We start from the raw sequence: 12,438 nt of genomic DNA, 5'->3' as shown, positions 1-12,438 counted from the left end.
TATTTATTTCTGTAACGTTAGTGAGTTGATTTGTGTTAAATATGTTTACATTCTTTTTTTCAAGTTTCCCACTGACATTTTAAAATTGATATTATGAAATTTCATACATGTAAAAATATGTCTAACAATATATACATATCTTTAATGTTAAAAACATAAGTTCTTTGGCATATTTATTACCAATGCATTTCCCAGTTTGTCATAAGCTCTTCAATTAGTATGCTTTGTGATATAAAAAATTCAAAAATTTTATTCAGTCAATTCAATCTCCTTTTGTAATTGCTTTTATTGTTTAAATAATCCTCCCACCAGAGACCGGATAACTATTCCAGATTGTTTTTTAAAAGATTCTAGTTTGCATATTCTAGAAGTTCGAAGTATTATTGTTGTTATTGTTATTTTATTTTGTTTATAAATTTATTTATTTATTTATTTTTGGTTACATTGGGTCTTCATTGCTATGCACGGGCTTTCTCTAGTTGTGGTGAGCAGGGGGTGCTCTTCGTTGTGGTGCACGGGCTCCTCATTGCGGTGGCTTCTCTTGTTGCAGAGCACGGGCTCTAGGGGAGCGGGCTTCCGTAGTTGTGGCACATGGGCTTAGTAGTTGTGGCTCGTGGGCTCTAGAGCGCAGGCTCAGTAGTTGTGGCTCACGGGCTTAGTTGCTCCACGGCATGTGGGATCTTCCCGGACCAGGGCTCGAACGCATGTCCCCTGCATTGGCAGGTGGATTCTTAACCACTGTGCCATCAGGGAAGCCCCTGTTATTGTTATTTTAAATAAAATGTGGAGAGGTCAAAATGGGACATTTCTGTCATGAAATTGTATTGTTATGATGTAGAGTTTTCTTTGCATTTGTATGATTGAATACTTAGAACTTAAGTACTTATAATTAAGTTATTTTTATACTTTAAAATTATTGTAAAACTAGGGGTATTTTTGCATATTGTTTTTTATCCCCAAATAGTAACTGCATTTCAATTAGCGCCTGTTGTGAAAATTACCATTATGTGTTTGAGTGATGAAGCAATTTGAAGACATAAAAGTTAAATTCCTTTAATTTAAAAAAAATATACCACATGCCTAATTAATAATGATGAGAGATGCCAGTTATTGGATGCATTCAACAAGCTAGATATTGGGATTTACTCATTTTTAAAAATAACTTAGTGAAAATCAAATAGCTCATTCCTCTGTACCAATTACTGCTTCTAAGTAACTCTATAAAATAACAATAATATTAGGAATTCATATAACTTTCCTCATTTAAAAGAAAAAAAATTCTTATTCGATCAAATGAGTCATAGAGCTGTTTATTATATGTGCCACTGATTAAATGGAAGCCATGAATCATTGCATTCTTTTAAGGTTTTATAATCTTCTAGGAAAGCACACCTAACTTTAATGCAGTTTCCTCAGGGTTGCAAATTTGTATTTTATACTTGTCAATGATTCAACAACTCTTAATGCTTGCATTAAGGACTGTTTATCTATAATAAAGCACTTGAACTTGCTAGACATGGAATTCCCCATTCTGCCACTCTCACTTTGAAAAGTGCTTCCAAGAATGGACAGCCATTTCCTCTTCTGAAAATAGGAAAAACGACTGAAGGCACCTGGGGTCAAACTGAGCATACAAATAGGTATTTATCAGGTTGGCTTGAATTGAGATAAAATAAAATAGCTTTAGTAGCAAAGGTTTTGTTGTTCCCTGCCTCCAAATCCTCTTCCTCTTGCATTTATAGGAGGAGAAGAGACCTTCAAAACAAAAAATAAAGAAAAGCCCGTTTCCCCTTGCAAAATTTGGTGTTTGTTTCTTTTTCTGAGAGCTAGCTAAAAAGAAAAAAGAAATGTAAGCTATTTTTTTATTGTGGTAAAATATACATAATATAAAATTTACCACTTTAAGAATCTGTAAGTGTACAATTCAGTGGCATTAAGTACATTTACATTGGTGTGCAGCCACCTCCAGAACTTTTCATCAGCCGAAATGGAAACTTTATATTCATTAAACAAGAACTCCCCATGATCCCACTCCTTCCAACTCCTGGAAACCACAGTTCTGCTCTCTGTCTCTATGAATTTGTCTAAGTACTTCATATAAGTGGACTCAGACAATATCTATCCTTTTGTGTCTGGCTTCCTTCACTTAGCATAATGTCTTCAAGGTTCATCCATGGTGTAGCATGTGGTCAGAATTTCATTCCTTTTTAAGGCATATGGCACATTTTGTTTGTCCATTCATCCATGGATAGACACTTGGCTTGTTTCCACCTTTTGACTGTTGTGAATAATGCTGCTTTGAACATCTGTGTACTCAATCAAGTAACACCTTAAATTGCAATGGAACCCTGTGTCCTCTTCCCATTTCCCCTCCTCTATGCCCATGTCCCAGTCCAGATCTGAACCCCTCAGTGCAGTGACTATAGCTACGTCAGCCTCACAGGTGTAAAGAGAATTTTTTAAAACTCCCTTTACCTTTACCCTTTCTTCCTTGGCTGGACAAAGTCCAGCCAAGTTCATTTATAAACCACTCAAAGCTCATTAACACGACCAGGCATTTCAGCGAGTTCCCTTCCCACTTTTGTTACTGCAGGAAGGCACTCCGCACGGATAAGATTGTGAAACATGGCTGAGGATAAAGGCAAGAGGGATTCCGTTGGAATGAGTATGAAGGGAGGCCAGACAAACAACGGGTTTGTACAAAATGAAGGCATCCTGGAGACGGACCCGGAGCCGGGCAGCCCAGAGGACGGCCCACAGCACAACGCCGTGGACACCTTTGGCCCTGCGGGGCCCGCGTGGAAGGACGTCCGGCCCTACGCGGGGATGCCCAAGGAGGTGCTGTTCCGCTTCTCGCGCCAGGCCCGCTACCGGGTGCCCCGGGAGGTCCTCTTCTGGCTCACCGTGGCTTCTGTGCTCGTGCTCACTGCGGCCACCATAGCCATCATTGCCGTCTCTCCGAAGTGCCTGGACTGGTGGCAGGCGGGGCCCATGTACCGGATCTACCCGAGGTCTTTCAAAGACAGCGACAAGGATGGGAACGGAGATCTAAAAGGTGCGTGCCTTGAGAGTCGGGGGCGTGTCCGAGATGAGGTTGTAGGGGCCTCTTTCAGTTCTTGAAGCGCATTATGCCTGGGTTGTGCGGTAAGCACATTCCATCCAGTATGACTGGTCACGCCACGTTTCTCCTTGTTTATGATGTTTAAAAAGCCCCACAGCAGAACCCAACGGTTCTTCCCATATGATGAAAGGTTACTTGCTGGAGCCCTCTGAGCTCCCAAAGAGCTGTTTAGTTTATTGCCTGCTAGGAACCTTTGCGTAGTTGGTCATCCATTCTAACTTCTTACGAGGGCAAGTTTCCTCCTGAAATGTGTCCTGCTTCTGTGCACTTTAGAGTTGGTTATCTCAGAGTGACTGTTTAGAATTCCTTTTCCAGTGTGCACAGTGGCTGGTTTGGCAATCTGGTGGAGAGTTTCTGATTAGTGAACAAAGCATAAATAATATTTTAGAAAAAGATTAAGTGATGTCTTTAAAATGTGTAGGCTGAGCCTCTAAAGCTTGAATTCTGAGAAATGAAGGAAAGAAGAAAAGGCATAGAGTGGGTTGGTCATTACTTGAATTAAGGATTATTTAAAAACAATATCCATATTAATAAAAAAAGTAAAAAAAATTTAAAGTTATGCTAATAATTTCCTAGTGTGTTATGTGTGGAATGTCCTTATTATTTATTGCGTAAACAAGGACACAAGCCATACACAGGAACTGTCCCAGGCAGATTGGCTGATATGGTCACCCTAGTTAAGGGCAACAATAAGGAACAAATAAACGAATAAGGTAATTTTTGATAATGATATTTGGCTTGAAGAAGACAAAACAGAATGATTTAATAGAGTATGGGAAGTGGAAATGAGCTTAATCAAACTTTAAAATGTTATAAATGCACTCTTGAAATCTCCAACTTTCCTGATAACTAATAAAAGGTTTTTCTTTTTCACACTCGTGTAATTTTTCTCTTTTTAAAATCATCCTGCATCTTAGCTAATTGAAATATTTTCTGTCCTTCAAGATGCAGTTCAAACCCACTTCCTTCATTAATCTGTATTTAACCTCCCGATCAGCGGGTGTGCTCCCTTCCCCAGAGCTCTTGTGGTGCTTTGGACGGAGCACCACCTCTGATACTGCCTTGTAACATATCTGGGTGAGTTTCCTTCCAACCCCCAGCCCCCGGCATGGTCCTAGCACCTGCTTCTTACAAAGGAAATGCTTTGCAAAGTGATGTTTTGATGGAATAGAGCCCCAAACCCTAAACCCAAAAATACACTCCCCACTTCCTGGCCCTCCCTCTGTAATCTCCTTCTAAATTCTCCTGCAAAGGGCAACTTCTAATCACCTCTCACATTTGCCATTTCCGGTAACTTTTCCTTGAAGGACTGGCTGCTTCCTATAATTAATAGGTATTTTTCCTTGAGGTTGAGGGGGTTTTGTTGTTATTACTTGAAGAAAACGTTCCAGGTTTCAGTTCAGTTTACTGCCTTCTGTCCCCTGGAATGTGGGCCTGGGAGATCCCTTGTTTACTTTGTCTCTGTTCAGCCTCTTTGTTTTTTATCATCCTGTTCCTTTGTGCTGGTTTTTGATATAAATCAAAATTCTGACTTAAATCTGCCTTAAAATTCTTTTGTTGCCTCTCGACACTCTGTGTGGTCTCACAGCCATGCACGTAGGGGGACTGAGGTACAATGAGGACAAAGATATGCAGCCTGTTACAGGGGAAGAGCCCCAAGGCCAGGAGTCAGGGGACTTTGTGCTTTGGTCTCCGTGACCTCGGGCAGGCTGATTGTAGGAAGCCACATAGGGTCCCACAGAAAGTTACTGGAGACTGAATACCAATCTCAACTCTGGCTCTGCACTTAGGACTCTGAACTAGAAGCACCACCCCCCACCCCACTATCTGCTAATTATCCTACGAGGTCCCAAGTACAGTTTCATTCCCATATCTCTTCTCAGCCAAGTCTAGAATTCTCTTCTGTATAAATTCTTGGCTTCAGCGATATCCGAAGGAAATAGAATGTGGATCACATAGGTAATTGTCAGTTTTCTAGAAGCTACATTAAAAAAGTAAAAGAGAAATGAGTGAAATTAATTTTAATAATATACTTTGTATACTCCAACATATCTATGGTATCATTTCAACATATAATCAATATAAAAATATAAATGAGCTATTTTACATTCTTTCTCTTCATACTGGGTCTTCCAAGTCCAGCGCGTGTTTTACATTTACAGCATATCTCAGTTCAGACTAGTCACACTGCAAGTGCCTGATAGCCACATGGCAAGTGGCTATACACTGGACAGTGCAGCACAGACCACTTGACCATCAGGGGCCATGTATTATTCTTCTTTGTACCTTGGCACTTAGCCCAGCATCTGGCCTGGATTAGGTGCTCAAAAACCATGTGTAGAATAAATTAACAATAGTGTAGTCTTGGTTTTAAGTATAAAATATGAACAAGCCACAGACAGATTTTTTTTATATGTTATGCATCGATGTTAAAGGTCAAAGTTTATTGCTAGAAGACTAATTTGCTGTTGTTTGTAGAACTAGACCTTGCTATTTGAATTTCACTCATATTCGGCAAAACTCCAAATATTTCTGTCTCAATATAAATATTTCCATCTTAGACCTATTCCTTTTATTTTTAATCCTTCAACTAAAAAAAACCCAAACTTTATTTATTTATTTTTCATGGCTTTGACTTTTTCCTTCAGGTATTCAAGATAAGCTAGATTACATCACAACTTTAAATATAAAAACTGTTTGGATCACTTCATTTTATAAATCATCCCTTAAAGATTTCCGACATGGTATTGAAGATTTCCGAGAAATCGATCCCATTTTCGGAACAATGAAAAATTTTGAGAATCTGGTTGCAGCCATACATGATAAAGGTAAATTGAATGGAAGAGGGGTGGGATGGGTTAAGAAAAGCATTTCTCCAAATGCTTAACTTAAAGCATTTTTTCCTTCACTGTTATAGTATTCTAATATAATCTTATGTCCTAACATTTGAAATGTTTTCATTCATTAGGTTTAAAATTAATCATCGATTTCATACCAAACCACACCAGTGATAAACATGCTTGGTTTCAATGGAGTCGGAACCGGACAGGGAAATATACTGATTATTATATCTGGCATGACTGTACCCGTGAAAATGGCAAAACCATACCGCCCAACAACTGGGTAAGTACCAACGTGCTTGATTTACAGAGGGAAAATGGGCAGCTCTTTAGTGATTAAACTGGTTATTTACAAAGCCCTGTTAAAAGAAAAAAAAAAAAAAATGATGGGTATAGTTTATGGGAAGGGGAACAAGTTTCCCAAAGAAATAGAAATAAAGTCCCAAGCCTCCTAATCATTTGATTTTGGATTTGGATTTTTCATTTTATTGTAGAGCTGATGTATTTCAGCAAATTAAAACCTATGCTCTCTATTAACGTCTCCTTCCTTTACTTCCCACTCTGTCCAGCTTAGACTCCATGTCCTATTTGTTCAGTAACTGTCTTGCTACTCTTCAGACCCCTTTGCCTTTCTGGCTTTTTGACTCCGCTGTCGAACAAAACACTAGCCATAAATAAACCCAACCATCCATTTTCTCTTTACCTGAACCTCGGTATCTAAGCCTCTGGACACATTCACTGTCCCCACCTGAACTGATCCATCCACTCTTTTGGGGGAATTTTACTAAATCCAACTGATCAACATACCCTCCCGCCTCTTGCCTTCTCCCCATCTTATCACTCTTGGCAGCAAACTCTACTTTAAAGAAAGAACAGAAGCCATCACACCTGCCCCCATTCCCACCCTCTTCCTAGTCACCTCTTTTGCAGCAGAGACCGTGTCTCTCCTGTCTGGGGTTACCAGACTTACAAATGAAAATCCAGGAAGCCCAATGAAATCTGAGCTTTAGATAAACAGTGCATAATTTTTTAGTGTAAAATATTGCATGGGACATACTTACACTAAAAAAGTATTTGTTGTTTATCTGAAATTCAGATTTAATTGGATGTCTTATGTTTTATCTGGCAACTCTACTCTTGTCCCAGGACAGTCCCTCTGCCCACTCTAGTTCACCTTCTCTCCTGCTTTCTGCAGAGCCTTTTCCTCTGGATCATCTGTCCCCACTCCAGGGCCTCCTTCTTGACCTCCATAAACATTTAAAGAGGCTGACTCCTGGGCATCAACTTTTAGATGACCCAAGGGCACTCAAAGGACACGTGTCAAAGCTGACTGTGTGATCTTCTCCTCCAACCTCCCGTATCCCAGGTTCCATGAATGGCACTAATGTGCAGCCTGGTGAACAGGCCTCTAGCAGGTCCTGGCACTTTCACCTCCCTAATTTTTCTTTTCCCTGATCCACCACCTTTTAAAGTGGTGATGACATTAGCAAACATTTGCTAGATGCTTACTGTGTGCCAGGCTCTGTGCTAAGTGTTTTATATTCATTAATTTATTTAATTCACCCTATAATCTTATGAGTTAGGCTTTAATTCCTGTTTTGCAGATGAATAGACCAAGGCAGAGAAATGTTAAGCACATTGCCCTGGTTCACAACTAATAAATGAAAGGGCTAAGGACTGGATCTAGTCTAATTTTTACCGAGTGAACATAAATTGGTCTTAATTTTACATTTCTCTAATTGCTAATGATTATTATCTAATTACATTGAGTTCTTAATTTTACATTTCTCTAATTGCTAATGATTATTTATCTAATTACTAGTTATTAATGTAGTAGTTGCCTAATTACTAATGATGTTGAACACCTTTTCATCCATTTATTCACTTGAGCTTCCACTTCTGTGGAACACCTGTTTAATGGTTTCTTTCCCCAGTTTTTTGTTGGATTGTTTGTCCCTTTGAAATAGATTTGTGGAGGGTTTTTGTTTTTGTATTTTGTATACTGATCTTTCTGTATACTGATATATACTGTAAAAATCTTATCCTGGTTTGTATCCAGGTGGGCCATGAGGTGAGCTGGCGAGAGTATGTTTCCTCAAAAGGCATCAGCTACTACTTAGCTTGGGCCAGTTGTTGCCATGGAAATGTGGACCCAGTGTGACTAGGTCTTCCAACTAAAAAGAAAATATTATGCAAAATCCCTCAGTTTGTAAGTGCTGTCCAGATGTTCTCTTTAGTGTGAAATGAACAAATGGCTCAAGACAGAGCCCTGAGGAACCCTCACACAGGTTCCTCCTTCTGGAAGTGCCACGGACATGAGCATTTCTAGAAGGAGGAAAGTAGCACCCACGTCAAACGCGGCTGGGAACCAACACTTGAAGTTGCTAGATTTCTTTTATTCCCGAGGACTAGTAGAGTTTTAATTTGAATGATTCTAATACTTTTCTGAGGATACAGTTTAAACACTTGCTCTATCTGGATTCAAGCTCCAAGACCAATACAATATGTCTTTCTCCCAAATTGGCCACCATTTGCTTTTCTTCACAAACAGGATTCCAGAGCCTGGATAGAAGATTCAAGAAAATATATTAGAAATGTCTGCTCCTTAAGTTGGCCTTTGTCCTGCCTTTGAGAGCACTGGTTTCATGTTGTGGTTGTTGGGAACAGCTTCTACTGTACACACACATCACAACCACACTTGTGGGGCATTAGGCCAGGGGATGGCATTTTTGGGAATTAATTTACCTAGTGCTCTCGCTAGAGAAAAAATTCTGGGGATTTGTGCACTCAGTCCTCAAAGGGCCGGGATGGCAATGATCATTCCTTTGTGGGCGATACCATCATAGGAACCGTGCTAAGCAACTGATTTGCTATTTTCTGTTTGCTAGTTAAGTGTATATGGAAACTCCAGTTGGCACTTTGATGAAGTACGAAACCAATGCTATTTCCATCAGTTTATGAAAGAGCAACCTGATTTAAATTTCCGTAATCCTGATGTTCAAGAAGAAATAAAAGTGAGTATAGACACCCACACAAACTTCTCTGTTACATGTGTGCTTAAATGGTTATTCGATATACTTCGTGTTAAAAAACAGTAATTATGCGGGCAAAATCAAGCAGTGCAATTCAGTTCTGGGATTAAGGTGTCTGAAGCAAATATAGACTCTTAGATATCGAAGTGGGAGGGAGGCAGAAACACCTGTTGCCTTAGCTCTGAGACGCTCCTCTGCCTGTGACAATGAGCTGGTGCGGTGCGGTGAGGCCAGAACGGGGGCTCGGAGGTCCAGCTCCTGTGTCCGGACCCGGCCCACCACTGGCTGCAGGGGGCTTCTGGGCGAGTTATTTGACTTTTGTGTGTCTTGGATCCCTCATCCATGAAACACGATTGATTGCAGTCTTTGTCTCAGAGAACTTTTAGGAACATTAGATGAGATAACCCATGCAAAACACTTCTGTATTCACTCAGTAAATATCAACTTATTGTCTGCTCCGTGCCAGGTCCTGTTCTAAGCAATGGGAATGCAGCAGGGCATCAAAGCCCTGCCCTCAAGGAATTCCCAGTATCCTGAGGGGAAGGCAGACAATTAACAACTAAATATATAACATGTCAGGTGGTGATGAAGGCTTAGGGTAAAGAGCCTCGGAGTGCCAGGGAGAAGTTGGCTCAGAGACACCACTATGTTGAGGTCCCATTTGCACAAAAACCTGACATTTGAAAGGGAGTCATGTGAACATCTGGGGGAAGAGAATTTCAGGCAGAGAGAAGAGCAAATGCAAAATTCTCTGGGGGAGACTGAGCTCCACATGTTTTAGAAACGACCTGGGGGCCGGTGTGCAGGGCTGCCAGATACAGCAAGTAAAATTACAGGACACTCAGTTAAATTTTAATTTCAGTTAAACAGAGAAGTGCAATATTTGAGACATTCTTCTACTAAAAAATTATTCACTGTTTATCTGAAATGAAAACTTAACTGGTTGTCCTGTACTTTATCTGGCAACCCCACCAATGCACTGCAGGGAAATGAGGGAGAGAGTAAGGGACCTGGGGTGCAAAAACGAGGGTGGGAGCTGATGCCGCGGGGCAGTGGATGCTGCTGTAAGGGACGCGTGCTGAGTTAGAGACGGTCCTCTGTCGTCCGTGCACGGGAGAGCTCCCTCAGCACCCCAGGTGAGAGCTGATGGGGCTCATCCCTGTGTGGTGGCAGTTCCAGCAGCACATGGCACATAATTCACAATAAACTTTAGCCATATTGTTGTTTCCATTATTGCTGCTGCTTCGGCTCTGATGGGCAAGAATTTAGGTTAGTGGGGTAGTGCTCTGAGGTAGGTGAGGAGGAGACCCAAACAGAAGAGGACAGGGAGCTGTGGGTCCCTTTCTACAGGTCACCACGTCAGCCAAATCGAGAGGATGCAGGCTGCCAAGTTGGAGTCACTAACAACACCTGCACCTTAGTCTGTTCTTGTTTTGTTTTTAAATAACAGCTTTATTGATGTATAATTCACATACCATAAAATTCACACCTTTCAAGTATATAAGTCAGTGGTTTTAGTATATTCACAGAGTAATGCAAGTATCACTGCTGATTTCAGAACATTTTCATCACCTCCAAAAGAAACCCCATACCCACTCAAAGTCACTCCCACGGTCCCCTCATTTTCTCCCCCTGGGCCCTGGCAACCACTAAGCTACTTTCTGCCTCTATGGATATGCCGGTTCTGGACATTTCATATAAATGGAATCATACAGTATCTATCTAAATGTCTATGATCTGTATCTATATTTATAATTTGTATTTAACTATTTGAGAAACTGTTTTCCAAAGCAGCTGGACCATTTTACATTTTTACTAGCAATACATGAAGTTTCCAATTTCTCTGCATCCTCACCAACGCTTGCTATTGTCTGTATCTTTGATTATAGTCATCCTAGGAGGTGCGAAGTGGTATTTCACTGTGGTTTGGATTTGCATTTCCCTGATGGCTAATGATGTTGAGCATCTTTTCATGTGATTATAGTTTGTTTGTATATTTTCTTTGGAGAAATGTCTATTCACATCCTTTGTCCATTTAAAATTGTGTTATTTGTCTTTTTTGTCGAGTTGTAAGAGTTCTTTATGTATTCTGGATATGTGATTTGCAGTTAATTTTCTTCCTTTCTGTAGGTTGTCTTTTTACTTTCTCTGTGGTGCCCTTTGAAGCACAAGGGTTTTTAACTGTTATGATGTCCAACTTATCTGTTTTTTTCTTTTCTTGCTTATGCTTTTAGTGTCACATTTAAGAACCATTGCCTAACCCAAGCTCATGAAGATTTAACTCATGTTTTCTTTTTTTAAATTTATTTATTTATGGCTGCATTGGGTCTTCATTGCTGTGCACGGGCTCTCTCTAGTTGCAGTGAGCAGGGGCTATTCTCCGTTGTGGTGTGCGGGCTTCTCATCGTGGTGGCTTCTCTTGTTGCGGAGCAGGGGCTCTAGGTGCGAGAGCTTCAGTAGTTGTGGCACGCAGGCTCAGTAGTTGTGGTGCACGGGCTTAGTTGCTCCGCGGCATGTGGGATCTTCCCGGATCAGGGCTCAAACCCGTGTCCCCTGCATTTGCAGGCGGATTCTTAACCACTGCGCCACCAGGGAAGTCCCTCATGTTTTCTTTATAAGAGTTTTGTAGTTTTAGCTTTTACACTTAGGTCTCTGGTCCATTTTTCGTTCATTTTTGTATATGGTGAGAGGGAGTCTAACTTCATTCTTTTGCATGTAGCTATCCAGTTATCCCGGCAGCATGTGTTTACAAAAGATTATTCTTTCATCATTGAACTATCTTAGAACCCTTTTGAAAATCAATTGATCATAAATGTCGGGGTTTATTTCTAGACTGTCAGTTCTGTTCCATCGATCTATATGTCTGTCCTTATGCCAGTACTGTCTGGATTAATATAGCTGTATAGTAAGTTTTGAAATTGGGAAGTGTGAACCCTACAAATTTGTTCTTCTTTTTTAAGACTGTTTGGCTATTCTGGGTTCTTTGCATTTCCCTATGAATTTTATTATTTGTTTGTCAATTTCTGCAAAGAAGCCTGCTGGGATTGTATTGAATCTATGGATCAGTTTGGGGGAGTATTGCCGTCTTAACAGTATTAAGTCTTCTGATCCACGGACACAGGATGTCTTTCCACTTACTTAAGGTCTCCTTTAATTTCTTTCAACAGTGTTTTCAGTGTACGAGTCCTGCACTTCTTTTGTTAAATATATTCCTATAGACTCCTTAGTTCTAAGACTATTTTTACTATATATGTTTTCCAGAATTTAGATGAATTGCTTTGAGATCTCGAGAAGTAGGCACCTTGTCAAGGCAGCCTGTCTCAGTTGGGAGAGGGGAGGTAGACATGGTCAGCCAGCTAACTAGGGGTTAGTTTTAAACTTCTCTGAGGGAGTGTGGACTCTCCTCTTCTCCATCACTGAAGATCATTTGCACACTCACACCCCC

The 12,438-nt window shown here is 40.5% G+C and overlaps 1 protein-coding gene and 1 long non-coding RNA gene across 2 annotated transcripts in view; one reads left to right on the top strand and one right to left on the bottom strand.

Moving 5' to 3' along the window:
• The window catches only part of LOC309612548, a 440,985-nt gene that overhangs the window by 24,353 nt on the left and 404,194 nt on the right, over positions 1-12,438 (bottom strand). The window lies entirely within an intron of this gene.
• The window catches only part of SLC3A1 (solute carrier family 3 member 1), a 31,552-nt gene continuing 21,723 nt past the window's right edge, over positions 2,610-12,438 (top strand). Inside the window, exons 1-4 of the mRNA XM_082358166.1 lie at positions 2,610-3,055; positions 5,770-5,949; positions 6,090-6,244; positions 8,850-8,975. Coding sequence (XP_082214292.1) covers positions 2,626-3,055; positions 5,770-5,949; positions 6,090-6,244; positions 8,850-8,975 — 891 coding nt within the window. The 5' untranslated portion in view covers positions 2,610-2,625. The remainder of the gene's footprint in view (positions 3,056-5,769; positions 5,950-6,089; positions 6,245-8,849; positions 8,976-12,438) is intronic.

Source organism: Balaenoptera borealis (assembly GCF_965194805.1).
Source record: "Balaenoptera borealis genome assembly, chromosome: 15".
NCBI classification, from domain to species: Eukaryota; Metazoa; Chordata; class Mammalia; order Artiodactyla; family Balaenopteridae; genus Balaenoptera; species Balaenoptera borealis.
The sequence above is the reverse complement of the archived record's forward strand: the minus strand, read 5'-3'. Positions and strand labels throughout refer to the sequence as shown.